The sequence below is a fragment of the Pocillopora verrucosa genome, chromosome 13 (assembly GCF_036669915.1).
Source record: "Pocillopora verrucosa isolate sample1 chromosome 13, ASM3666991v2, whole genome shotgun sequence".
In the NCBI taxonomy this organism is placed as follows: domain Eukaryota; kingdom Metazoa; phylum Cnidaria; class Anthozoa; order Scleractinia; family Pocilloporidae; genus Pocillopora; species Pocillopora verrucosa.
This window is the reverse complement of record NC_089324.1, coordinates 11,761,911-11,785,768: the sequence shown is the minus strand read 5'-3', so window position 1 is coordinate 11,785,768 and position 23,858 is coordinate 11,761,911. Positions and strand designations below refer to the sequence as shown.

Genomic DNA, 23,858 nt, shown 5'->3' with positions numbered 1-23,858 from the left:
TTATAAGCCAGTTTGAACCATTTCAGCGATCCCCTACATCTGATGAATAATTGTGTTATTAATCTTCAGAATTATTCAGTGGTGTTACTTGAATGTCACATCTTCTCGTTAATAATTTTTTGCATTTTTATCAAAAGTTCGCTCGATAATATATTTGCTTCGGTGTTCTGAAATACTAGAAAAGTTATCTTGCTAAACTGTATATATATATATATGTATATATTTGTGTATTTCAAAACATTTCAACGGTCTTAGGAACTATTTTTCTTGCATGCAAATTTTTGTAGTATACAAATTTATTTGGTATTCTTTCGGTTTTCATTGAACATTTATTGTCTTGTAATTCACAGATATGCACAATAGTAGCAGACGAAAAATCTGTTGAGTTTTTTTAGTCAACAAAATGCAATCCCCTACCTAAATTGCCCTTTGATAATAAAGTAGCCTTTTCGTGACGTTCAGTTGATTAAACGGAGCGAAATAGTAGCAGCAGAGGGAAAGTGAAGGATAATGAGGATACAAAAGTATCTATGAGCATACAAGAGTCTGTGTGAGGATACAACAGTATCTACACATAGGGGTATCGATTGACCCTTTACACCCTAAGATCAGTACGTATATTCTCCATACTGTTTTCTATACATTTCCCTCAGGTGCTGACAAGGAGATTTTGCTTAATAATCAAGAGCTCTTGTGCTTGTTGATCATTTTCATTTTTCTTATGACCTCGATGTTTGATTCAGCAGTGATACTGTGAGGAGAAATTAGATGCTAGTCACTCCTTGGGGTTAAAGGGTTAAATTGATAAAACTACTGGGGTTTCTATGAGAATACAAGGGTTTGTATTACTGTACGATTAGTATAAAGTATTCCCCCTTTTTTTTATTGTGTTTATTTTGGCAAGTTAAACCACAATATTTTTTTTCAAAAGCCTTGCAAGAAATTTCCAAAAATTTAAGCTCAGAAAAAACTTCTTTTGCAAGTTACACATTTGTTTAAAAGTCTCTTGAATTGACTGACTAATCGCCTTTGAAAAAGGATTAAAAATTTTCTTTCCTCGAAGAACTAATCTTTGTTCGAAACCTAAAAATTGTCACACTTGCTTGGGTTGTTTACTGAACTAAAAACTTAAAAAATAAATTGGAGTTTTTAACTTCGGAACTCCTATAAAGAGATAACACTATACGCTGTCTTGTTTCAGATTAAAAAACTTAGATGTCTGATAAGCATTTTATGGAAATGCTCTTCTCTGTGTATCGATCCGAGTTTTCCTTCGCGTATGGTGTCCTTTTTCTACAGGCTAGTAGTTAAATAGTTCTGAGCTTAACTAAGTTCAGTTCATTCTGCTACAGAAGTTTTTATCAAAGTTGTGGCTCTTAAGGTGCGCTAGGCACCGGCCAACTTCCAAAATCAAATGTCACGTTGTCGCCCATGATCATAAATGGCGCCCATTGAGAAACTTTATCAAAGCCGTTATTTCTCATCCACTTCCTGGCCTTGTGGAGAGATTCACTTGCGCTTTCACCGCGGTACAAATGTTTGTAGAAACAAGTCATGAACTGCTCTGTAGCTGTGTCATCCAAGGCCCATCGTGCTGCTAACACTGAACGAGCTCCGGATCCTAAGAATGCTCGGGCAATTCCAATAACTCCCTCGGTTCTAATCTGTCCACGAGCACTGTGACAACAACTAAGCACCACTAGTTTAGCTCGCAACCGAGTTTTTGAAATATCTGCCATCGTCAAAAGATAATCTTCTTCTCGAGGAAAAGGTGGGTGTAGGGTAAGGTGCTTAGGAGAAAGAAAAATCTCCCCTCTTTCAGAATCTCCATGCGCAGCAATGTGTATGAGGCTCACTGAATTTATCGCTTGGAGTACAGAATGCTTTGTAGCGGACTCTCCTGTCAAAGGCGTTACGCCAAGAAGTGTTCCAATCATCTCTGCTTCCTTTCTTGCACACGGCAATGGTGTCATATTTCTGCACCGTCCCTTGTAAATCACCTTTCCAACCACAGGGTCACCCACTATCAGAGCCCCGGTCTGACTGTGATGGTCTGGAGGACTGTCTTGCACAAGCTTTAGAGTCGAGAGAGAGGGAACCAGCCGAATCCTGCATGTCTCTGATAAATACTTTCCTCCTTCGTCAGCTAAGGCTGCAAATGGCACTTGGTACACACAGGAATCAGGGACAATTATGATCTCGGGCTGCTTTAGTAAACTGGCCACAGGAGCAACGATTATCTTGTAACACAAGTGAAGACTTGTTTTGAAATCTTCGGTATCATAGTAATGCAGCCCTGATCGGTTGTTGCGCTGAAGTGACATCAGTTCTTTAAAAAACTCATCTAATTCAGGGACTATTCCGGTCACCTTGTTTGGGTCCAGGTTCACTTTCTTTTCTGAAAAAAGAATAGCTCCCGTTGCTTTTATTATCCAAAACCGTACCTCATCTCCGCCAACCGAAATGTACAGGCATGCACAGTCTGCTTCTTTTCTGATGATCCCTTGAATGCCACACCAAGATTGTGGATCGCTTGAGATCTGCTCTTGAACAGAGTACTGAGCTGTCATCAAGTCGACCAGGCATCTTGCCCTTCTCAGCTCTTCGACGTAAAGGGCGTCTTCAGGCTTTCCAGTGGAAGAAAGCAACCTGCTGAACCACTTGTAGGGAAAGCTGCCATACTTTTCTAAAAGGGATATTTGAAACTCGTCGTTTTCTTTAAGATAACCTCTCAAAGTTTCGAACTTTTGGATGCCTTGAAAAAGATACGAAGAAGCCTCTTCAAGATGACCTTGCAACGCCATTAACGCCGATAGATTACAAAGGCAGCGAAACTCGTTCAAGTTGTGTCCAATATCCCTACTTAGTAGAAGAGCTTCCTTAAGGTATCCTTCAGCTATGTCATTTTTACCAAGAGATTGGTAACAAAATCCTAAATTGTTGTAGCAGACTATTACGTTTTCTCTATCACCGATGTCTATGACACTTGTAAGGGCTTTCTCGCAATATTCTTGAGCCTTGTCATATTCACCACGCTTACAACAAATTATACCTATGTTTATGTAGTCTGCTGCTTCTCCAATTCTGTCATCGACACCCTTTCTAACGTCCATTACCTTCTTTAGATACTTGTCAGCCTCTCCATACATGCCTTGTGAGAGAAACAAACATGCGAGGTTTCTGTAGCTTGTTGCTTCTCCATTCCTGTCACCAATTTCTATTTTGATAGGGCGTGCTTTCTCATGATATTCTCGGGCCTTGTCATATTGACCGAGTGATTGGAACAAAGTTCCTAGGTTTCCGTAGCTTGTTCCTTCTCCATTCCTGTGACCAATTTCTATGTTGATAGCGAGTGCTTTCTCCTGATATTCTCGGGCCTTGTCATATTGAGCGAGTGATTGGAACAAAGTTCCTAGGTTTCCGTAGCTTGTTGCTTCTCCATCCCTGTCACCAATTTCTATTTTGATAGCGAGTGCTTTCTCCTGATATTCTCGGGCCTTGTCATATTGACCGAGTGATTGGAACAAAGTTCCAAGGTTTCCGTAGCTTGTTGCTTCTCCATTCCTGTCACCAATTTCTATTCTGATAGCGAGTGCTTTCTCCTGATATTCTCGGGCCTTGTCATATTGACCGAGTGATTGGAACAAAGTTCCTAGGTTTCCGTAGCTTGTTGCTTCTCCATCCCTGTCACCAATTTCTATTTTCATAGCGAGTGCTTTCTCCTGATATTCTCGGGCCTTGTCATATTGACCGAGTGATTGGAACAAAGTTCCTAGGTTTCCGTTGCTTGATGCTTCTCCATCCCTGTCACCAATTTCTATGTTGATAGCGAGTGCTTTCTCCTGATATTCTCGGGCCTTGTCATATTGACCGAGTGATCGGAACAAAGTTCCTAGGTTTCCGTAGATTGTTGCTTTTCCATTCCTGTCACCAATTTCTATTTTGATAGCGAGTGCTTTCTCCTGATATTCTCGGGCCTTGTCATATTGACCGAGTGATTGGAACAAAGTTCCTAGGTTTCCGTAGCTTGTTGCTTCTCCATCCCTGTCACCAACTTCTATGTTGATAGCGAGTGCTTTCTCCTGATATTCTCGGGCCTTGTCATATTGACCGAGTGATCGGAACAAATTTCCTAGGTTTCCGTAGCTTGTTGCTTCTCCATTCCTGTCACCAGTTTCTATTCTGATAGCGAGTGCTTTCTCCTGATATTCTCGGGCCTTGTCATATTGACCGAGTGATTGGAACAAAGTTCCTAGGTTTCCGTAGCTTGTTGCTTCTCCATCCCTGTCACCAATTTCTATGTTGATAGCGAGTGCTTTCTCCTGATATTTTCGGGCCTTGTCATATTGACCGAGTGATTGGAACAAAGTTCCTAGGTTTCCGTAGCTTGTTGCTTCTCCATCCCTGTCACCAATTTGTATGTGGATCGCGAGTGCTTTCTCCTGATATTCTCGGGCCTTGTCATATTGAGCGAGTGATTGGAACAAAGTTCCTAGGTTTCCGTAGCTTGTTGCTCCTCCATCCCTGTCACCAATTTCTATGTTGATAGCGAGTGCTTTCTCCTGATATTCTCGGGCCTTGTCATATTGACCGAGTGATTGGAACAAAGTTCCTAGGTTTCCGTAGATTGTTGCTTCTCCATTCCTGTCACCAATTTCTATTTTGAGAGCGAGTGCTTTCTCCTGATATTCTCGGGCCTTGTCATATTGACCGAGTGATTGGAACAAAGTTCCTAGGTTTCCGTTGCTTGATGCTTCTCCATCTCTGTCACCAATTTCTATGTTGATAGCGAGTGCTTTCTCCTGATATTCTCGGGCCTTGTCATATTGACCGAGTGATTGGAAGAAAGTTCCTAGGTTTCCGTAGTTTGCTGCTTCTCCATCCCTGTCACCAATTTCTATGTTGATAGCGAGTGCTTTCTCCTGATATTTTCGGGCCTTGTCATATTGACCGAGTGATTGGAACAAAGTTCCTAGGTTTCCGTAGCCTCTTGCTTCTCCATGCCTGTCACCAGTTTCTATTTTGATAGCGAGTGCTTTCTCCTGATATTCTCGGGCCTTGTCATATTGACCGAGTGATTGGAACAAAGTTCCTAGGTTTCCATTGCTTGTTGATTCTCCTTCCCTGTCACCAATTTCTATTCTGATAGCGAGTGCTTTCTCCTGATATTCTCGGGCCTTGTCATATTGACCGAGTGATTGGAACAAAGTTCCTAGGTTTCCGTAGCTTGTTGCTTCTCCATTCCTGTCACCAATTTCTATTTTGATAGCGAGTGCTTTCTCCTGATATTCTCGGGCGTTGTCATATTGACCGAGTGATCGGAACAAAGTTCCCAGGTTTCCGTAGATTGTTGCTTCTCCATCCCTGTCACCAATTTCTATTTTGATAGCGAGTGCTTTCTCCTGATATTCTCTGGCCTTGTCATATCGACCGAGTGATTGGAACAAAGTTCCTAGGTTTCCATAGCTTGTTGCTTCTCCATCCCTGTCACCAATTTCTATTCTGATAGCGAGGGCTTTCTCCTGATATTCTCGGGCCTTCTCATATTGAGTATGCGATTGCAACATTACTCCGAGTTGTGCATAACTTAGTGCCTGGCGATGTGCGTTTCCCATCGTTTTCATGATGTTGATTGCTGATTTGTAAACCTCGACGGCCTGCCACACGCGACCAGTTTTGCGAAGGAACTCGGCGACTAGTATACCTATGGAGATAGCTTCTTTTATGCTGTACATCTTTACCTTTGAAAATAGAAGAAAAAATCCATGGTGAAATGTCGGGAATTTATCAAAATTATTTTTTTTTTGTCTCGTATGCCAATCTGCCTTAGTCTCTCTTTGGAAGTCAATATTTCTCCACTGAATGGGCGATCGCCCAAATTTCGGACAAATATTTTGTTTCCTTTCATAAACTGCAAATGTTATGAGCGTAAAGTAAATAGACATTGTTTCTTTTCGCCAAAAAAATGATAAGTTACCCGTTGCGTTCTGGCAACGGCTAACTTATACCCACCCCACGGGTCTACCCCAATTAACCATTACTATTGGAAAGTGAAACTTCCGATACCAACATTTATATAGATTCATGATATCTTCCAGAGCCAGCCATTTTAATATTTAGGAATAGCATTGGAGGTCATGTTCATGACTGGCGAAAAGTTTAATTTTTCACAGGTTATTTCCTTTGGGGATAAAACTTCAATACTCTTTTGTGCCGTATTATTATCAATTTTGGATTTTATAGCGTCAATCAAAACTAAGGATATCGCCCAGCGCAATCTTCCGCTTAGTGTTAGAGACAAATTTAATTTTCAAATCGTTTCCAGTTCTGCTGTATTCTGCCAACCATCAGTTAACGGTCTGTACATCACGTATCAGTTTAGAATCAAAAACCCAATTACTTAAAAAGTTTATAAGTTCCTGTTTTCACCGTGTTTGCTAAATATCTTTGATCACAGTTCTCATTTTTAACTCGTGAATTATTACGCGCATGCGCAATAGCGAGTTGTAGATATGATGTAGAGAACTGATGGCACTCGCTCGCTCGCTCGCTCGATTGGTCGATTCCTGTAAGCTTTTTTTCGATTTTAGGCTTTGAGTGCATTTGATAGTTTTTTGGCGAGTGATAAACAAACGAAATGGCGACCTTTGTTGCCAAGAATAGTGGTGGGGTGAAAAAGAAGCCAATGATGATCTTAAAAGACTTTATTTTTTTTTCATTTTAGTTTCAACAAGCTGCGCCAGCGACTGGCAGGCGTGCGAGGATTCACACTGAAATAAGAGAACAACATTCGTTTTTCATAAAATTTTAACTTACAATCCTTGAACTTGAAAACAATCCGAAGATTCATTAAAAATATCACTTACTCCGAAGCGCTCGGAGTTTACAGGTGTTCTAAAGGTTTTTCTGTTATGGCGTCAGATTGGGGACAAAATCGATCATTACACATCGCATCTTGTGTTTTTTCTGTTTGAAGCAACAGAAGGTGCCGGCGACTGACGAAATTACAGGTTAACACGAAAATCAAATAACACCTAAACAAATAATTTTGGCTACCGAATTTTTTAGTGAATTTTTAAAGAACAATTTTCTTTTAAGTTTCAAGACAATTTTAAGATTCAAAAGAAATATTAGGTACTAAAATGCGAAAGTTATACACCACAAAATTGATAAATAGGCCTGAAATGAAATTCTATCTTGTTCTTGATTAAACGTTGCCTAACACGTGATCAAAATCTACCCAAGCGGAAATCCAAATGACGGTGCCAGTCTAGGCTTAGTTATATCACTTAAAACTCGTTCCCGTTTGTCTCATTTGATAAAGAGGGAATCATTAATGTTTTTATTAAGACACTATTGCCTTGATTTTCCAATATTTAAAATGATAGACAGTAAATTTTACTTTTCACCCACATTTACTTCCAACCTTTTCTTTTGAACCAAAAACAAAAATGATATATGTTTAAAACACACGACATCATCCACCCTTGTCAAATGCAATAGCATGATCATTTCAATTGTAATGCCTTCTTATCCCAACCTTACTTCATTTGTTTCTTTGCTACATGTCTTAATAATAATCGCATTTCCTTGCAACAAGTTCGCGTTTCTAGAAATTAAATAATAAAGTAAGTTTCCTTTGATCTGCTTCCTAAATTAAAAATTTATTATGACTCACACGTTTTGCATTTGTTCGGAGAATGTTCCATATTAGCTACCTCTGAATGAAGGTCCTGTACTCTATGGCGTGTTTGTTATAATTGTCCGTGCATCATCGATATGCACTTTATTTGATGATCTTGCATTTTGATTGTGTAAATCCTTGAAATAAGTGCATTATTTGTCGATGTTTTTGGAAAAGTATTATAAGATATCGAAAAATAAACAATAGTATTTTTTCCTTTAAGTATCTCATTCAATGTAAGAAGCCATAGCTTCTTTTCAAAGGGAGGGGGGGGGAACAATGATATTTCTATATGCACTTTATGTTGTTATTCTTATGATAAGTTTTTTGAAGCTTTCATAACGATGCTAGTGTTCTTTGGATTTCTAAAACAGTCAGCATTGATGCGAATTTCCTTTTGGAACGTTCCTTATTCCTTTTAATGATGGCAAAGGGACTTGTATAAGATCGTCCGAAGGAAGTCGACTTTTTCCTGAAAAAGTAGAAAAACTCCATGGTAAATAGTCGGTAATTTACCAAAATTATTTTTTTGTCTCTTGTCACGCCATCAAACTGAAAGTAAACGGACAGAATCGGCGTAAAGCCAAGAACCGTCGAGAAAATTTATACCAATCTGTCAAAGTCTTTCTTTCGGAGTCAGTTATTTTCTACTGAAAAGGCGATCGCCCAAATTTCGGACAAAAATTGATGGGGCGTAGTTCGTGGGGGTCAGTTTTGTTCCTTTTCATAGACTACAAATGAAATGACCGTAAAGTAAATAAATATTGTTTCTTTTCGACATAAAAATGATAAGTTACCCGTTGCGTTCCGGCAAAGAATTATTTGATGACTCAGGAGAAAAACAATCACTCGATACCAAAATTTTTATAAGTTTATGATATCTTCCTCAGCCAGCCATTTTAATATTTAGGAATAGCATTGGAGGTCGTGTTGATAACTGGCGAAAAGTTTAATTTTTCACAAGTTTTTTCCTTTTGGGGTAAAACGTCACTACTCTTGTATGCCGTAACATCTTTAATTGTAGATTTTATAGCGTCAAGCGTAGACTAAGGATGTCGCCCGGCGCAATCTTCCGTTTAGTCAGTAGAAACAAATTTGATTTTCAAATCATTTCCAGTTCTGCTGTATTTGTTGTTAACGGCCTGTACATAACTGATCGTTTTAGAAAAGAAAACCCCAATTCCTCAAAATATTATCTGAGAGTGTATAAGTTTATGTTTTCACTATTTGTGTTGAATGTCTTTGATCACAGTTTTCATTTTTCCTTCAAGATATTAGAAATTGGCAACAACAGCTTTACCTACTCAGACTACTCAGGAGGGTAACCAAAAGGATCTTCGGTTGCTTGTAACTCAGCTCCCCCAGCAGTAATGATAATAAAACATCATGTTTTGCTCCTGAATCCTTGTTAGATGCTGCTATAGAACTCCTTTCCATCCCTCTCTTATTTAAAAAAAATATGCCCACCCCAGTTATCCATTACTATTGGAAAGTGAAACTTCCGGAAAATTCCGAGTAATCAGGAGTACGTGACATCCGAAGGAAAAATCACTCGTTCTTTGAAGGAAGTTCCGATGAGATTCAGGAAAAGAATCTGTGGGAAAAACTTAACCTATTCAGCTAAAAGGCTTTTCAAGAATTAGAAAATTATTTTTAAATTCTTGAAAAGTACTGAACAAGCTACGGAAACCTAGCAACTTTGTTTCGATCACTTGGTCAATACGACAAGGCCCGAGAATATCACGAGAAATAAAATTTTCAACTTTTCATAATTCAGCTAATCGCCCGGTGCACTACTTTTCAAGTTTAAATCGCTTGCCCGAATAAAGAGAATGTGTAAACTCAAATAGATGACCGATGTTGTACATTCTTAGGAAAATTCCTCTTTGTAAGAGTGGTTCAGGTTCATTATTCACCTTTCCCTCCCCTCCCTAAAAGAGGTATCATTTGTTGATCATCTCTTACATGAAGCCAAGCGAGATCCTCTCGATCATGACATCGCTTGATTGTTACAATATTTCCGTCTTATTTAGATTAACACCCTTAAGAGATAAACGAAGATAGCACCGTGTTGTCTTTTAAGGGTACAACACTTATCAACCCGGCCGTTCCTCTTATTTACCAACTTAGTCTTCGATGACGCAGATCGCAGTAACTGGAAAATGAACAGCTCGTGAAGAGATAGTCATCGAGCACAAATAGCTTACCGGTTCAAGACAGAAGCTCCAATTCAGTACTGTAACGAGTCTTGTTTGTAATTTTGGGTTACAAATCCAACGGTTCTTGCAAACAATATATACTGAGACCGGATGTTACCTGCAACAAAAGTGACTTGTTTCATTTTTGCATGCTCACATCCGTCATCGGTAAAAAAGTTAGACTTACAAAACCGAAATATATTTTCATCAGATGGCGCTTCAAAAGAAGGATGACAAATATTTCGCGTCTCTCCTTATCTTTCCTTCATTGGAAAGAACAAAATGAATTTCATTTAGGATTTTGTAATGGACATTCGGAATTCATATTTTTCACATAACGGTTGGAATTCTGCGCTAGGTTGGTGCTTTAGTAGATGGCCCTTCGGCTAGCTCAGAGGATGTCAGAATTTAATCTTCAGAGAAGGTAGCTTGAAAGAAATCATCATGTCCAGTGTCGGTTAAAATACCAGTTCATTCGTCGAATTTAGTCAATGTTTGGTCGGTCTAGGTGGGGTTAAAAACGTTTTACCGACTTTGACGTTTAGGAATTTCTTTCAATTTCTATCGCACATGTTAGAATTCTCTTCCGCCAAGTCATTTATCACATCATTCATAACAGGACGAGGTTTGAAGCAGTTTTAAAAACCGATGTTTTAATCATGATGGAAGTGAATCAGGTGTTTTCACAGACAGTACTTACCACAATCTGTAGCCTGTTTCGAAAATAACTTTAACCATCTCTTTTCTTCCTTAAAGTTTTTTCCAACACACGTCATACGTCAGTCATATCAAGCAGTCAATAAAATGTGGTTGCGTGTTCCTGTTCGACTGTAGGTTCCATAGTCATTCTCTTCCCCAGGCGCGCTGAACGTAACGGCCAAACGTAAGCTTTAGTGGAAAAGGTCCTTTAAATATTATCAATTACCCTTTCATTTTGTCCGCTTGTCGTTGGCCGATTTGCGTAGGATTTTTATCAGACTAAGCGCAGGGCAATCTTTTATTTGTATGTATAATGTATATTTGTAGGTATAATGTATATTTGTAGGTATAATGTATGCACCGAGCGCCTTTTCACTGACAATTCCCTTGGCGTGGAAACTGTGAGGAACTATCCAACATGAACAGCAATTTTGCTGGCGTGACAGCCGATTATGCAAATTAGTTCATTGAGCAAACTCCGACCGTTTTATATAAGCGGCTTAATAAATCTTAGATTTAAACCATTTTAAGTTTAAAAGATAGTAGGAAAGAACCTTTAGACCACACCGATTGATACTCTAAACATTCTAAAAGGCAAAAATTTGACAAATTTTACTATCTCGTGACGATGACGTCAACAACAACGTATCGAATATCATAATTTGATTAGCGCTCTGTCAACATTTAAGTGGTAAACTCGTTTTTAATAATTTGGATTCTTATTTCATCTTTGAGTTCTGACTGCTTGTGCTAGTCAAAACTGTACAAACGTTTCAGAACCAAACTGCAGAATTTATTTAGTACAACTGACGATAACAGCACACACTGAAATACACCGTGACCAGTGACTCTGTCACGTAATTCAATCGTGTACTTATCCTGAATATTACTTTTCACGTGTAAATAAAGCAGCAATAACATCGTCTTTGGCTCAGAAATCTAATCGTCGCTTGGCATGAAGAAATTGTCCTAGAACTAAGGGTGTCGATATGGCGCCCCCCGTATGTCAAGTTACAGTGTGATCCCCGGCGAGGCTCAGTTTTAAAAGGAGGAAGGGTTACCAAGCTGGTTTTTAATGGTCGTGGTAAAGGTGAATGTATACGCGGCTAAACTGGAAATTATTGAAGCAAAGTGCGATTAAGTTTGAAGTGAATTGAAATGAAACTACAGTATATGTGCCTGGATTCTGCGTTGGACTTGTGGCCGCCCGGTCATTTTGAGCTCGTATTTTTCGCTTCTCGGATTGGGCGTTCGGAAATGGAGTGTGCAGCCTTGGGCTTTTCTTATGTACGTAATAAACCTAGAAATGGATAACTCGCAAAAATGGGTTCTTTTCAACATAGTAAGTGGTCAGATAGCAAGCGATACACTGTGGAAGTAAGGTGAGGTATTTTTATTGAGAATTTGACCGTACTTTTTATTCCTAACAGCGGTCGTAAATATTCCCATACAAACTCTTGTAATTTCACCATAACTCTTATTTCGTAAGATGATCATCTCACAGCTGGAGCTTGGGCCGCCTGTGGTTATACATCACTTTGTGATACTTACTAGATTCATCAATATTTTTATTAACTTCAACTTTTTCAACAATAAGAGGGCCGGAAGGTTATTCCATGTTTAGTGCTATGAAATAATTTGTATTGCACAGATGTCTCTGAAAAGTCAGTCCCAGACCAGACAGTGCTATGCTTGTGATGCAAATGAAATTTTACATGAAACAGATATCTCTCTCATGGAAATTACTTGCAGAAATTAAATTACTTGCAGAAACTTAATTTTGCCATTTTGCAGGATTCACTCTTTGTGAACATTTAATTCCTATCACTTTACTCTGCAGCTGGCTTTAATCTCTGTATGGCTTCTCCCAAAGACCAGTTGTGGAAATTTCAATCGCTAAGTGAAAAATATTCACAACAAATGTGGTACAAAACCTGATTTTCTTAACTGTCACCTCCAGTTTTGGATCCTTTAGTAGGGGATATGCAAATCTTGTTAATTCAATAAGTTTCTCATAGTCTGAGGAAGACATTATATATACTCTAATTGCATTTTTGTTATATGTATGGTTTGTCAGGTTAATCCTTAAGATTAGCAAAGATGTGTTTATGGTTTTCATAGTGATACTCGTAGGTATCCTGTAATGCTTTCTGGAATTTTTCAGAATAGCAAGTTCCGATAACTTTAAAAGGTAGACGATGTGTGATGTCTTCCACTGATTCATACAGATCTGAGTTGGAATCTTCACTACAATTTAAGTCATCATAAGTGCATCATAACAAACCAACTCAACAATTTGTTATGTATCCAAGATTCACCTACACAGTGGAGTACTTCGATAACAACAAAATCAGTTAACCTTAAGTTTTAGCAAACTCAAGCTACACTTCTTGTGCATATAAATCAGTATAACTGAAAGACACAAGAAAGGGAAATTTTAACTTGGAATTGTAAAAAATTTGTATAAACCTGAAATACCCAGTAGGTCTTTTCAGACAGCCCACTTCTTTTGTTTTCTTTGTTTTCTATGGATAAGTCTACAACTCATTCAGAGTTGAGGTAGATAATAGTTTCACTAGAAACTCTGTGGGAGAAAACGGCTCTTAAATTGATCAACGTAAAATCCCTCAACTATGTCTTATTATCGTCATTCTCACTGCAATCTTTTTTTTCTGGTGGTCACCTAACTTTGTGAATGGTGTATATATTTTTCAGTAACTAACTGCCGCTTACCAAGAAGAGAACTAATTTGACCAAGTTTGTGAGCGGGGTTATTCATCAGTGGGTTTGAGAAACTGTGTGTATTTTTCAGTAACCAGCTGTCGCTGCTGCTCCTTATGTTACTAATCTGACCAAGTTTGTGGGCAAGGTTATGCGTCAGTAGTTCTGAGAAACTGTAGTGCGTCATCGGTGGGAAAGTTGGTTAAAGTAAAACACTTCCGTGGTTTTCTTAAACTGTGTACACTGCAGTAAATATTTGAAAGCTAAGTCATTTTGGACATCAGATGGATCATTGTGAAGAGGCATAGCATCGTGTGGGAATTAAGGCTTTCTCATGTTCTACAACCACTTGTGGGTACTAATTTCCAATCAAACGTGGGTTTAACTTGACAATCATGCTGTCATGTTCCTTTAACGCCCTGAAAATACCTGATCAGATAGAGGGGTACCTCACTGTTCGCAGAACTTATTTGATCATTCTATTGGCATGCCGCTCCTGGAATAAAAAACTATAGATAAGTCTGCTTTCCCAAGCTGATTTATGTGGCAGAAAATTTTCAAGATTTTGATGAATAGCCTCAATTGTCAAAACCCAGTGAATTCACTATAATCATCAATTTAACATGAGGCAAGGCCGCTGATCGTGTTGATCAAAGACTCAGGTGTTCAATGTATGCATTGCTAGATTTGCATATGAAAAGTTTGTTGTACTGAAATTTTCCAGCTTGTAATCCACTGTAAATTTTGTATTTGACGATGAGCCAGTACAGTTTACAGGTAGGAGAGTCAGTCTTTGCACATTTTAGTTTTTCCAAGGAAACTGTTATTTTTTCTCTTTGTTTTTTTTTTCATCTGATCTTTCGAATTCATAAACGTATCAGAAACATCATTTTCTGTACGCGTTACTCGTCAGCTTATATTTTCTTGTAAAATACTTGTTTTTTGAAACCACTTTGAATTTTTGATCAGCGATTGTTTCAACAATCCACGAAATTTTGTAAAACTCATTTACCACACAATTTTTATGAGTACGAATCACTTTTAGCTAAATTTGTGAGCTTAAGTTTTCATGCGAAATGGTGCAACACAATTTCACAGTTGATTTTCATGAAATGCTGCGTGTGCTGTTCATTAAAGCCATATAGGAGCTTATTGTTCAGATGTTCACTTGGTTCATAATTTGTGTCTTTTTACTCTTTATGGGTCAATGTGATATTTAGATAATAACATCTAGAAAGGGGAGTTGGGGGGGAACTTGGATTGTGGGTTTGATCATTACTTCTCATATTTAATCGTGATAAATTGGTTTTTAATTGTTTTTAAATTGTTGTGTGGCATTTTGCACAGAGTTTCAAAAATTGATCGGTATCATATACAGCCCTTCAATACTTTTTAACAATGTGTAGCTACAACGGAAAGGTTTGACATATTACCCCACCACCCTAAGTAAATTTTGGGTCTTTGACATCCTCCCTCCAACTTCATGCGTAGGGGGGCAGGGAAGTATGGATCTTCACAATGAATGACTGCTATGAAAATGATCTTAATTTATTCTTGCCAATTATTTACTTTTTGATCATATATAAGTAGCAGAATTCAAATCAGTGCTACATGTATTTTGCTTTTGGAAGGAGTCTAGACTCTACACTTGTAGGATGACAGTTTAGCCCCTATTAAAAATAATTGAAGAAACGCTCATGGGAATGGCCGAAAGGTGGCCGGGGCCTCTCTATAGGGATGGCTGCTTAAAAGGGGTTTTAATTATTTACAATATTATACTGACGATAGTTTTGGTACATTTAAACAGGGTTCGTACCCTTTTTCAGAAACAATTTTCCAGGACTTTTCCAGGACTTTTCCAGGCTTCAGATTATTTTTCCAGGACTCCAAAATTCACCTTAACTCTTTCACTCTCATAAGTATAAAAGATTCATTTCTACTTTCAATTTCAACACATTGTCAGACATACAAATGAGAACAAAGAAAACAGAGAATATCAACTTCTTTCATTGAACTCTTAATATCTCAGAAGTAACATCAGAAATCCGTGACTGATACTAAGTAGAATTAATATTCACATCTTGGGATTCAAAGTGGGGTTAATTATTTTTCAGCTCTTGGAGCTTTCCTTCCAACTGCTCTTCAATGTCCTTTAAGACTGCCCTTTTTTCCTTGGCAGATCTTCGCAAACTGTTTGATTTGGCAACCCAAGTAAGGTTTCTTGAATCTTCAGCCCTATCTGCAAATTCATCTGCAGTCTTTAAAAGAGCCTCTATATCAGTTTCAATTTGCCGTTTTTTCTTCTTCAGCACATCAATCCCATCCATTGCTGCCTTTCTTTTAAGCGTGTTTTCCTGGGACACTTTAATTCTCTTCTGCTCTTCTAGATAGGAAATATATTTCTGTCGCGCTCCAGCAGATGCCATAAGTAGTTGCTTTGAGATTTTTACATTGGCAAGGCCTCCAACTGATTCAATATGATCATGAATAATCCTCTGTGCAATGAACGATCTTTCCGACAGGTTCTCAACTGCCACTTCTTTGTTTACAGAAAATCCTCTTTCAACTGTGGCTTGACCATGAGACATTAGCAGCAATAATTCAACTACCCCCCATGCTTTTGCCAGTTGCTTATTACCAGCCATGTGTTCATATAACAGTGTGTCGACTCTTAAAGAGGATTCACTAGGGTCAAAATCTTCAAAGTCAGGATTACCTGCACATTCATCCAAAAACTGTCCAAACTGATATATCACCTCATCACACTCATCAGCCTTCAATCTGTGGGCTTCCACAAGAATTTCAAGAACTCTTTTCATTTTTTTGACACATCCTTCTTTCTCTGATGCCATTAGCCTTGGATCCAGACAAGACATACTTCTTACTAGTCGATAATTTATTGGTGTTTTGTCAAGCAGTTTAGAGGCTGTTTTTGCAAGAAAATCTTTACATTCCATTCTGAATTGAAGAACTTGCCTTTCACTCAATTTCCCAGATTTTTCTTTCAGCATGTGTTGTGCCACAAAGCCAACATCAACTTTCTGGTAGTCTAACTGCTGTTCTTTATCAGTGGGCTTCAACCTCAGGATCTTCAGAGGAGATGTTGCCTCGGTAACAAGTTCACCCTTGATAAACCTATTCAACAATGATTTCAACAAAGTGTACAAACTGATACTCATGAATGGCAGCATAGGTTTATCAGTCTGAAATGCTGTGAGAAAAGGATTGATCTGTTTTGCCACTGATGAGAAGAAGGCAATCTTTGCTGGCATCAAGGGATCACAGCAACTACTGCTAATGGTCTCGTAAGATTTGGACTTGGGATCAGTAACTTTCTTTGCCTTAACAGCATTAATGTATTTGACAATGTGAGGCCACACTTCCAGTGCTCGCTCGGCAACTGACACATTCTCTAACCACCGGTGCTGGCAGAATTTTAGGGGGAATACACTGCTACCAGTTATTCTAATGTAGTCTTCTCTTCGAGCCGGACTGTCTTTAAACAGCCAGTAAAGACTGGAGAGAGTTTTCTGCACCGTCCATCCAGCTGCATCACAACCATCCTTAAAAGCTCCATGCACAACATGTATACCACAACTGCCTGTGTTAAGGAGAGTGCAACTGAAATCACTCTTCAATTCTTGCTCTACCATTTCATAAAATTTCCAGTTAACCTTGGGCCCATCCATAGAGAGTTGAATCAGATTTCTACAGCTCAAGTCCTCTTTGCAAGAATGAAACTTTTGAAGCATATCCTCTGCACTAGAATGCCCAAGAAATTGTGTATCATAATAGCGAGTTTCAACTTTGTCATGATTCCAGATGCGAACATGGAAATCCATCTGCTTCTTTTGCAGTTCGTGATTCAAACTTTCATCAAACAAAAGCACATATCCCTTTGAAGATTTGACTTTTTCCTTTAGAAGACTCTTGAAACATGGTGCAATACCAAAGCAAGAAAGATAGGAGGCCTTTTTCTCCCCACAGGTAAATTTCTTTGCAATGTCACTGTCTGGAAACATTTGCTGCACTAAGAAGTTTATATCTGTACAGGAATTATACGAATAATGGCTGCTATTCACCTTTAGCGCCCACCAAATTTCAGCAGTTAAAGTATCATTCCTCGTCACGAACCCGGACATACCTGCTGTTGTACTAGCGGCACTACTTGATACAGTCAAAGTAGAGTTGTTACTTTCAGTGGCTGTTCGAGGGGCAGCGAAAGAGCTGTTCGAGAAAAGGTTTCTTATGTCACCTGTTGTATTTCTTTGTTGCTTTTCGATAAGATGAATATGCTTCTTTCCCTTTTCGTGGCTTTTCAATGCCGATTCTCCCATATTTGATACATCAAACGCTTTCATACAAACTCTACATTTTGCTTTAAACTTGTCCGCGTCACGTTCCAGCCACAATTTATAGGAAGAGTTTTCCAACCATCGGTCACTAAACAAGCATTTCCCAGACATATTTCGGAACAAAACATTTAAAACTCAAGACGCCCATTCACTGAGTACCCGTTTACAAAATCATGCATGCATCAAGGTTACTACTGCGCATGAGCTTATGATGATACATGAGCCCTCGATCCAGAGTTACACTCGTGTCAGTTTCGGGAAACATGAAAAAATATAGATGCGGTCATGCGGTCAAAACCAGAAAGGAATACGTTATAAAAATACTAAAAAAACTTTGCTCATTTGTTTTAGAGAAAACTTTATTACTTTGTTCAGTTTAACAGATTTCCAGGACTTTCCAGGACCAGCATTACTTTTCCAGGACTTTCCAGTCCTGGAAAATGCGATAATAAAATTCCAGGACTTTCCAGGATTTCCAGGACCCGTACGAACCCTGTTTAAATGACTGGTTGATTAATAGGGGGTTGCCGCTAAATGGGACATAGCTGCTTAATGGGGTTTGTCTGAATGTTCTTTTGTCTGAAGCTACGTAAATGTAATGAGCCCCGATGACATTCTCACAATATTTCCTTGCTAATTATCATTCTGCCAAGACATTTTGCACTCCTTCAAATGAGAAGCATACCTCATCATTAAAGGTTATGCTCTTTAACCTCTAGGCACAAAAAACAAAGATGTTTTTGTAATCGCTATTATTTCTGTTTATATCTATGTTTAATGGTGTTCCATATTTGAATGAATGAATGAAAAACTTTATTTATGTGTCAAGGAATTCTAGCATGGGTAAAAAAACCCTCTACTAATAGGGGACACTTAAAATAAATAAAATAATTTATTAAAATTTAAACACCTAAAATTTTAAATTTTAAAAGATGTAATGGGGTTTTTCTTATTTATTTTTAACATTCACTTTTTTTAAACTCTATGATATCATTGTTACTTTATCATACCAAGTTTACCCTGAGTCATTAGCCTGAAGAAGAAAGGCAGCTAGCGCCTTTTGAAATATTGACATTGATTTTATATATTAATCCTTTACTGTAAATAAATCAATTCCTTACTCTTTTTTTTTTGGCAACTGTTACAACAGTGAAGTGGGCATGGGTTGTGGGTCTTAAGGTGGGCCACAGACCGTGGGAGTGAGTCACAGGGCCACCAGCTTGCTTTTAGCAAAGCCATCAACCAAGGCCACCAATTAGTTGGATGTTTACATGATTTTTGTTTGCACAAAAACTTAAATGTGCGTCTTGACTGGGATATAGTATATGCACTGTATTTTGTGAAATTATTTGCATAGTGCAGGTTGAATTAAACCCCTGATAACTCTCAGGAAGCATGTACTTTGTAGTGTTTCCATAACGAGACATGTGAGAATTGATCTGTTCCACTTCCTCACCAGTGGAGCAGGCACTTCCATCTTGCCATCAACCACCCCATATGACCTGTTCAACATAAATAATAGTAGTAGATCTTATTGTGTAACTTGTTCAAATTTGTGTAACTTATAATTCAAATTAGCTTTCATTTACAAACTTTAAGAAACTACACATGTATAAACATTATAATTTATACCTGGCATGTCCAACTGTGAGCTTTTGCATGCATTACTGACAAGGCTGGTTTCATATCGCAGTTTCCTAATCCCCCAGCTTTTCCAGTGTATTCCAGTATTTGCAAACTATATCTTCCCCAAATTGACACTGGCTGGTATCATTTTTTTCTGATGTATAAAGTTTGCATAGCCATACAGCTCTCCCTGGAACATGTTCACTGCCCACTGGGCCAAGCCATGCCTGCAACCTACATGATTGTATAAGTAACACTTTCAATAAGTACACAAATGCATCTCTTCCATATACAGCTGTAGATTTTCAGACCTAATACATTTATGACAATATATATTTCATTTTGACCTGCAGTCTCAAGTCCAGTCTCGTCAAGTTTGGCAGCTTTTTTGCCATGGTTGTTTGCAGCCCTCCAGTGTGAATCACCACATCTATTATCAACATCCTGTGGTCAAGCAAAACACCAAACAAATATCACATCAAGAAAATAAGCTCTAAAAGCCATCAATTGACATAAACGTATGTCATACAAAATGCATTCTAAAGCAAAAAACCTTAGATTTGGACTTCTTTGCATATACTGCCTTCATGTGGCTGTCTACATCATGGTTGTTGGCAATGAAGAGGTCTCCATAGTATGATGGCCTTCTTTGACTAAGTATGTGAGAGAAAATTTAAAAACAAAATTATTGCATTAAATGCAAAAATGAAATTTAATTTCAATTAATATCATCTCTGAATTTTTATACTACTTCTATTAAGTCTACATATTATATTACTGACAGAAAGCAAACTATGAATTCCCTTTGATTAATAAATGAGGTGTTTTATTGTTTCAAAGATTGTATGTAAAACAATTTAGAAATTTGCTGCTAAGGACCTTGATTAAATGTTGAATTACTACCACAGATTACTGGAAAAGTGTTCTGAAAACTGATACGAATGTATGCTCATTGCATACTTATAATCCACATCATGAAAATCAGCATTTTACCATAATTTGAGCAATACACCTCTATATACAGTGAATACAAACCTTCCTGATGTCTTGAAGTGATAAAGTTTCATGTTTCCATCAACATGGCAGGAGTGCTGAAAAATTGAACAAGAAGGGCACTTCATCCAGTCAAGCCCTTGAAGACAATCTAACTCGTACTGCAAGAACTTCCACTCTTTAAAAGACCTTGAGAATGTGGTCTGATTAATGGTTGGTGCCTGTTGAAATAATAATTTTTAAACACCCTATTATTATTATTATTATTGTTAATGAGATTATTATTGATTTTAGGAAGTGGACTCATACCCTCCTTTCATAACAGAAACATCCTCAAGAGCTCTGATAAAGGAGCTTTCTGAGGTCCCAGGCATTCTCTTCTGAAAAGTATCCCACAGATGAAAAAGCTGCTGATCAAAGACATAACTTGTATCTGTGGGGCTTCCTGGCCAACACCCTGCATGTACAACACCACTTAGGGACCAGGATGGAGAAACAAAATTGCACTGGCTACATTGGATGGTAGACTTGTTTAAATAAAATAATCCTGGAACAAAGAAAATATATAAGTATTAATTTTGCGAAACAGAAAAAAAAACAGGCTGAAAAAAATGCACTGCTATGTTTTACAAATCAATAGCTCCTGATCACAGGAAGGTGTTCCATCAAGGTGTAGATAAAGAGCAAATTATTTTTCATTTCTATGAACATGACTTGTAACTCATTCAGTCTAAACACTACCTTTCTCATTCACAACAATGACCACTCCTGAAGTTGTTAATTGGCGTGAAACCCCAGCCTCTTTACAGCTTGGGCAGTACCCAGGCAAACTGATGAATGGAAATGGCTTAATTTGCAGAGGAAATAGACAGAACAAACCAGTTCAGGTTATTGATAACAAATATAACTGGCATTTTGGTAAATAACCAGTGACTGGATTTCATAATCATTTAACTGAAAATCTACATACATGTATAGTGTAAACTACCTTAAAAGAAAGCAACCCATATAACACTGAACTAACAATTATCACTACTTGGTTTTCAATTCATGCATGTATGTATATTCTCCAAAGACTCAACAAGGACCATGAGAATATAACAAAATTAGTATCACAAATACAATATCGAACAAAGAAAAACAATGATGGTCAGCACAAATTTAATACATGTACAGTAGCTGTCTTCAGAGTGATGTTCTTCCTTTTACATATCTGCTTACCTATGTTTTGCTTTACTCCATTTTCATCAATTATCACAGTTGGAAGGATAGCCTGAAAGAAACCATCAACAAACCCATCTCTGTTATGAAATGGCAAGAGGGAATGCACATTTACATCACATGAAGAGCAGAAAAATTTATTTGGGCAGTCATGACATCTTATAAGTGTTTTCTCTTCCGAACATATCTGACAATGATCAGGTGAAGGGAGGCTCTCAAGATTAAGAAGAGCTTCTAGCAGCTTTCTGTTATTATCCCAGCTGGATGACAAATTCACCTTTCTGGTCTTCCAATTTTTAGATGGATTATTTGTAGAGCCAAGAAACTCATTAATTCTTGCCAAGGCAGCCTCGAGATTGTCTGTGGAACAATATTCATATCTGTGTTAATTACATCTGAGATATATCAGGAAATAAATTATTACTATTATTATTATTATTATTACTCTTGCCTCTCTTTTTAAATCTATGAATAAAGTTTTGTTATATTATTATTATTATTATTATTATTTTTTTTTTTATTTGGAAAATAGAAATGTTTTCTGCATCACAGATTCTCCCACACAAGTAGAAATAATTTTATAGGAAACTAAATGTTCATCGTTGCTATTTTCATAGGTTAGGAATGTCGCGGATTATCGGTGAAAAAATTCCAATTGCTGCTAACACATAACAGAAAAATAAGTAATGAATGTAAATCACATTTTTGCAAACTTCAAATCATCAAAAGAAACCAGTTCTTTAACTATCCCCTTTTTCCAGCTGGTGAGTCGCACACTCTGGCTCTCTTTCCCTGAAAGCGGACACTCACAAGTTTTAAATTTTAACTATAGCGATATTTTTCAATGACATCCGCTGACCGTAAATTGTGGTGTCGCGTCTAAAAACTGGAGGGAGTCACGTGATCGTGTTGGTGTGACACATGATGACAGATTGCAAGATTCCTTCGAACAGCGCACGTTGACCTTGTCGCAGGAATGGCCTCACAGTCTACCACTAGTTTTTGACTTGAAGATGTTACGGTAAGTTAGATGTTGTAAAGGAGATTCCGTTACTTACTACTTAGCTCTTCTTGCACGATCATGCGGCGGCAACAGGTAGGTGTGAAAGAATATTGCGTCGAACTCAAAACATGATCCTCGTTAGTTTCGAAATCTATTTTGTAGCTATTTGAAATATCTTTGTAATGATTATTTCTAATTATTTCTCAACTCTTATATCCTAAATGTAGGTTTAATTCCGTGAAGTTATGGAAGAGATTCCATGGAATGCTTGCAGCTGAAAAATTATCACACCAGAAATACATCATCGTATTTCAAGATTGCGTCTTAAAGGTTTGCGAAGCATTTCATTACGTTAGTAGTGTTAAAGTTTCAAAGCCTACTGCTTTTCTACTGCATTATTCAGACAAAGCTTCCTTTCCTTTAAGGTGTTTTAATGATCTTACTGATTTCGGCGCATATGGTTTATCTGAAGATAATGTTGCGTGAGCGTCACGAACCAAATGCAACCCTTCGAATTTGCCGAAACAGTCTCAATTATTAGATTATTTGTCATCGACGTACATGTTCGCGAGGTCAGGTTTGTGAGAAAGGTGAACACAAGGTGTTGACAGTCCGTTTGTTTCGTTCACCGTGCAGTTAGGATATTTTATCGTTTCATAGTTTGATATGGAGGTTGTTTTCACGATCACAGAACTTAGTCGAAAATAAATCCCACTCAAGCATGATTGCACCCTGCCACACAGTGAAAATGATGTCAGAAAATCGTACTACTTCGTTGCAAGAAGTCAGCTTTGCTTTTGTAAAGAATTACCTATAACCTCAATTTTTAAACTGTCGGCTGTTCCATTCTGTTGTTGCAATAACATAACTTTTTGCGGGAAAATCCGCCATTTTTAACGAATGATGGTCGCTTTGCCAACGCCTAGATGTAAGTTCGCCAACGTCCTAAATAGAGCTTTTAGTTAAAAATAATCGTCAAATAAATGACTTGGAATTTACCTGAATGATTCAGACAGTTGATGTTGCGTCTTTCCGGATTCTGTTACAGACCGCCATATTTGTTATTGAACCTTTAAATTCGTCCGAATTCCTCTTTAAATACTATAACATTAAATTGCTGTTGCTCGTTTTCATTTGCAAACTTGGTGGCATCTAAAGGAACTGTTTTTTGTTGTGGTTTTTGTTGAGTTGTTAAGTTCCCTTGGGCTGGGCCTTTGAGATGAGAACAGGTTCTCAGCAGCTGTGCAGGGTCTACTCTGTTGTCTTGTACTACTCCCAGCTGTCAAGTGGCATTGCCAGCAGGTTTCTGTACTGCTTCTGCTTGACCTGCTTCTGCTGGACCTGCTTCAGTTCCCTCT

General features: G+C 38.0%; 3 protein-coding genes across 6 annotated transcripts; all 3 read right to left on the bottom strand.

The window, feature by feature from the left end:
* Positions 1-1,223: 1,223 nt before the first annotated feature.
* LOC131793954 (tetratricopeptide repeat protein 28-like) lies at positions 1,224-5,735 on the bottom strand. Its single transcript, XM_066159986.1, has 3 exons — positions 5,178-5,735; positions 3,332-4,457; positions 1,224-2,875 (listed from the first exon to the last, which is right to left on the bottom strand). Exons 1-3 carry the CDS (start codon positions 5,733-5,735, stop codon positions 1,377-1,379), a joined length of 3,183 nt encoding a protein of 1,060 aa, XP_066016083.1. The 3' UTR covers positions 1,224-1,376.
* An 8,124-nt stretch (positions 5,736-13,859) lies between these two features.
* Positions 13,860-17,768, bottom strand: LOC136277716 (uncharacterized). Its single transcript, XM_066160268.1, has one exon. The coding sequence runs from the start codon at positions 17,766-17,768 to the stop codon at positions 15,402-15,404; it is 2,367 nt and encodes a 788-aa protein (XP_066016365.1). The 3' UTR covers positions 13,860-15,401.
* Positions 17,769-17,997: 229 nt separating this feature from the next.
* LOC131788706 (uncharacterized) lies at positions 17,998-22,299 on the bottom strand. 4 transcript variants are annotated; one of them, XR_010715995.1, is made up of 10 exons: positions 22,199-22,299; positions 21,775-21,857; positions 21,498-21,549; positions 21,018-21,123; positions 20,586-20,823; positions 20,319-20,497; positions 19,837-19,936; positions 19,631-19,727; positions 19,290-19,517; positions 17,998-19,159 (listed from the first exon to the last, which is right to left on the bottom strand). XR_010715995.1 is itself a non-coding variant. In XM_066160269.1 (8 exons), exons 5-8 carry the CDS (start codon positions 20,402-20,404, stop codon positions 19,396-19,398), a joined length of 405 nt encoding a protein of 134 aa, XP_066016366.1. In that variant the 5' UTR covers positions 20,405-20,497; positions 20,586-20,823; positions 21,018-21,123; positions 21,498-21,549; positions 21,775-22,292; the 3' UTR covers positions 17,998-19,395. The 4 variants fall into 4 exon arrangements, 1 of the variants encoding a protein (XP_066016366.1); XR_010715993.1 differs by having other exon boundaries at positions 21,775-22,292; XR_010715994.1 differs by lacking the exons at positions 21,775-21,857; positions 22,199-22,299 and having other exon boundaries at positions 21,498-21,692.
* Positions 22,300-23,858: the final 1,559 nt, after the last annotated feature.

Coding starts and splice junctions, on each gene's coding strand:
- LOC131793954 (XM_066159986.1), bottom strand. CDS start 5,735: ATGTACAGCATAAAAGAAGCTATCTCCATAGGTATACTAGTCGCCGAG. Junction 4,458..5,177: donor CACTCGGTCAATATGACAAG/GCCCGAGAATAT, acceptor CAATATGACAAG/GCCCGAGAATATCAGGAGAA. Junction 2,876..3,331: donor CGCTATCAACATAGAAATTG/GTCACAGGAATG, acceptor ACCTTAAGGAAG/CTCTTCTACTAAGTAGGGAT.
- LOC136277716 (XM_066160268.1), bottom strand. CDS start 17,768: ATGTCTGGGAAATGCTTGTTTAGTGACCGATGGTTGGAAAACTCTTCC.
- LOC131788706 (XM_066160269.1), bottom strand. CDS start 20,404: ATGAAGTGCCCTTCTTGTTCAATTTTTCAGCACTCCTGCCATGTTGAT. Junction 19,728..19,836: donor CAAAGAAGTCCAAATCTAAG/GTTTTTTGCTTT, acceptor GCTTGACCACAG/GATGTTGATAATAGATGTGG. Junction 19,518..19,630: donor GACTGGACTTGAGACTGCAG/GTCAAAATGAAA, acceptor ACAATCATGTAG/GTTGCAGGCATGGCTTGGCC.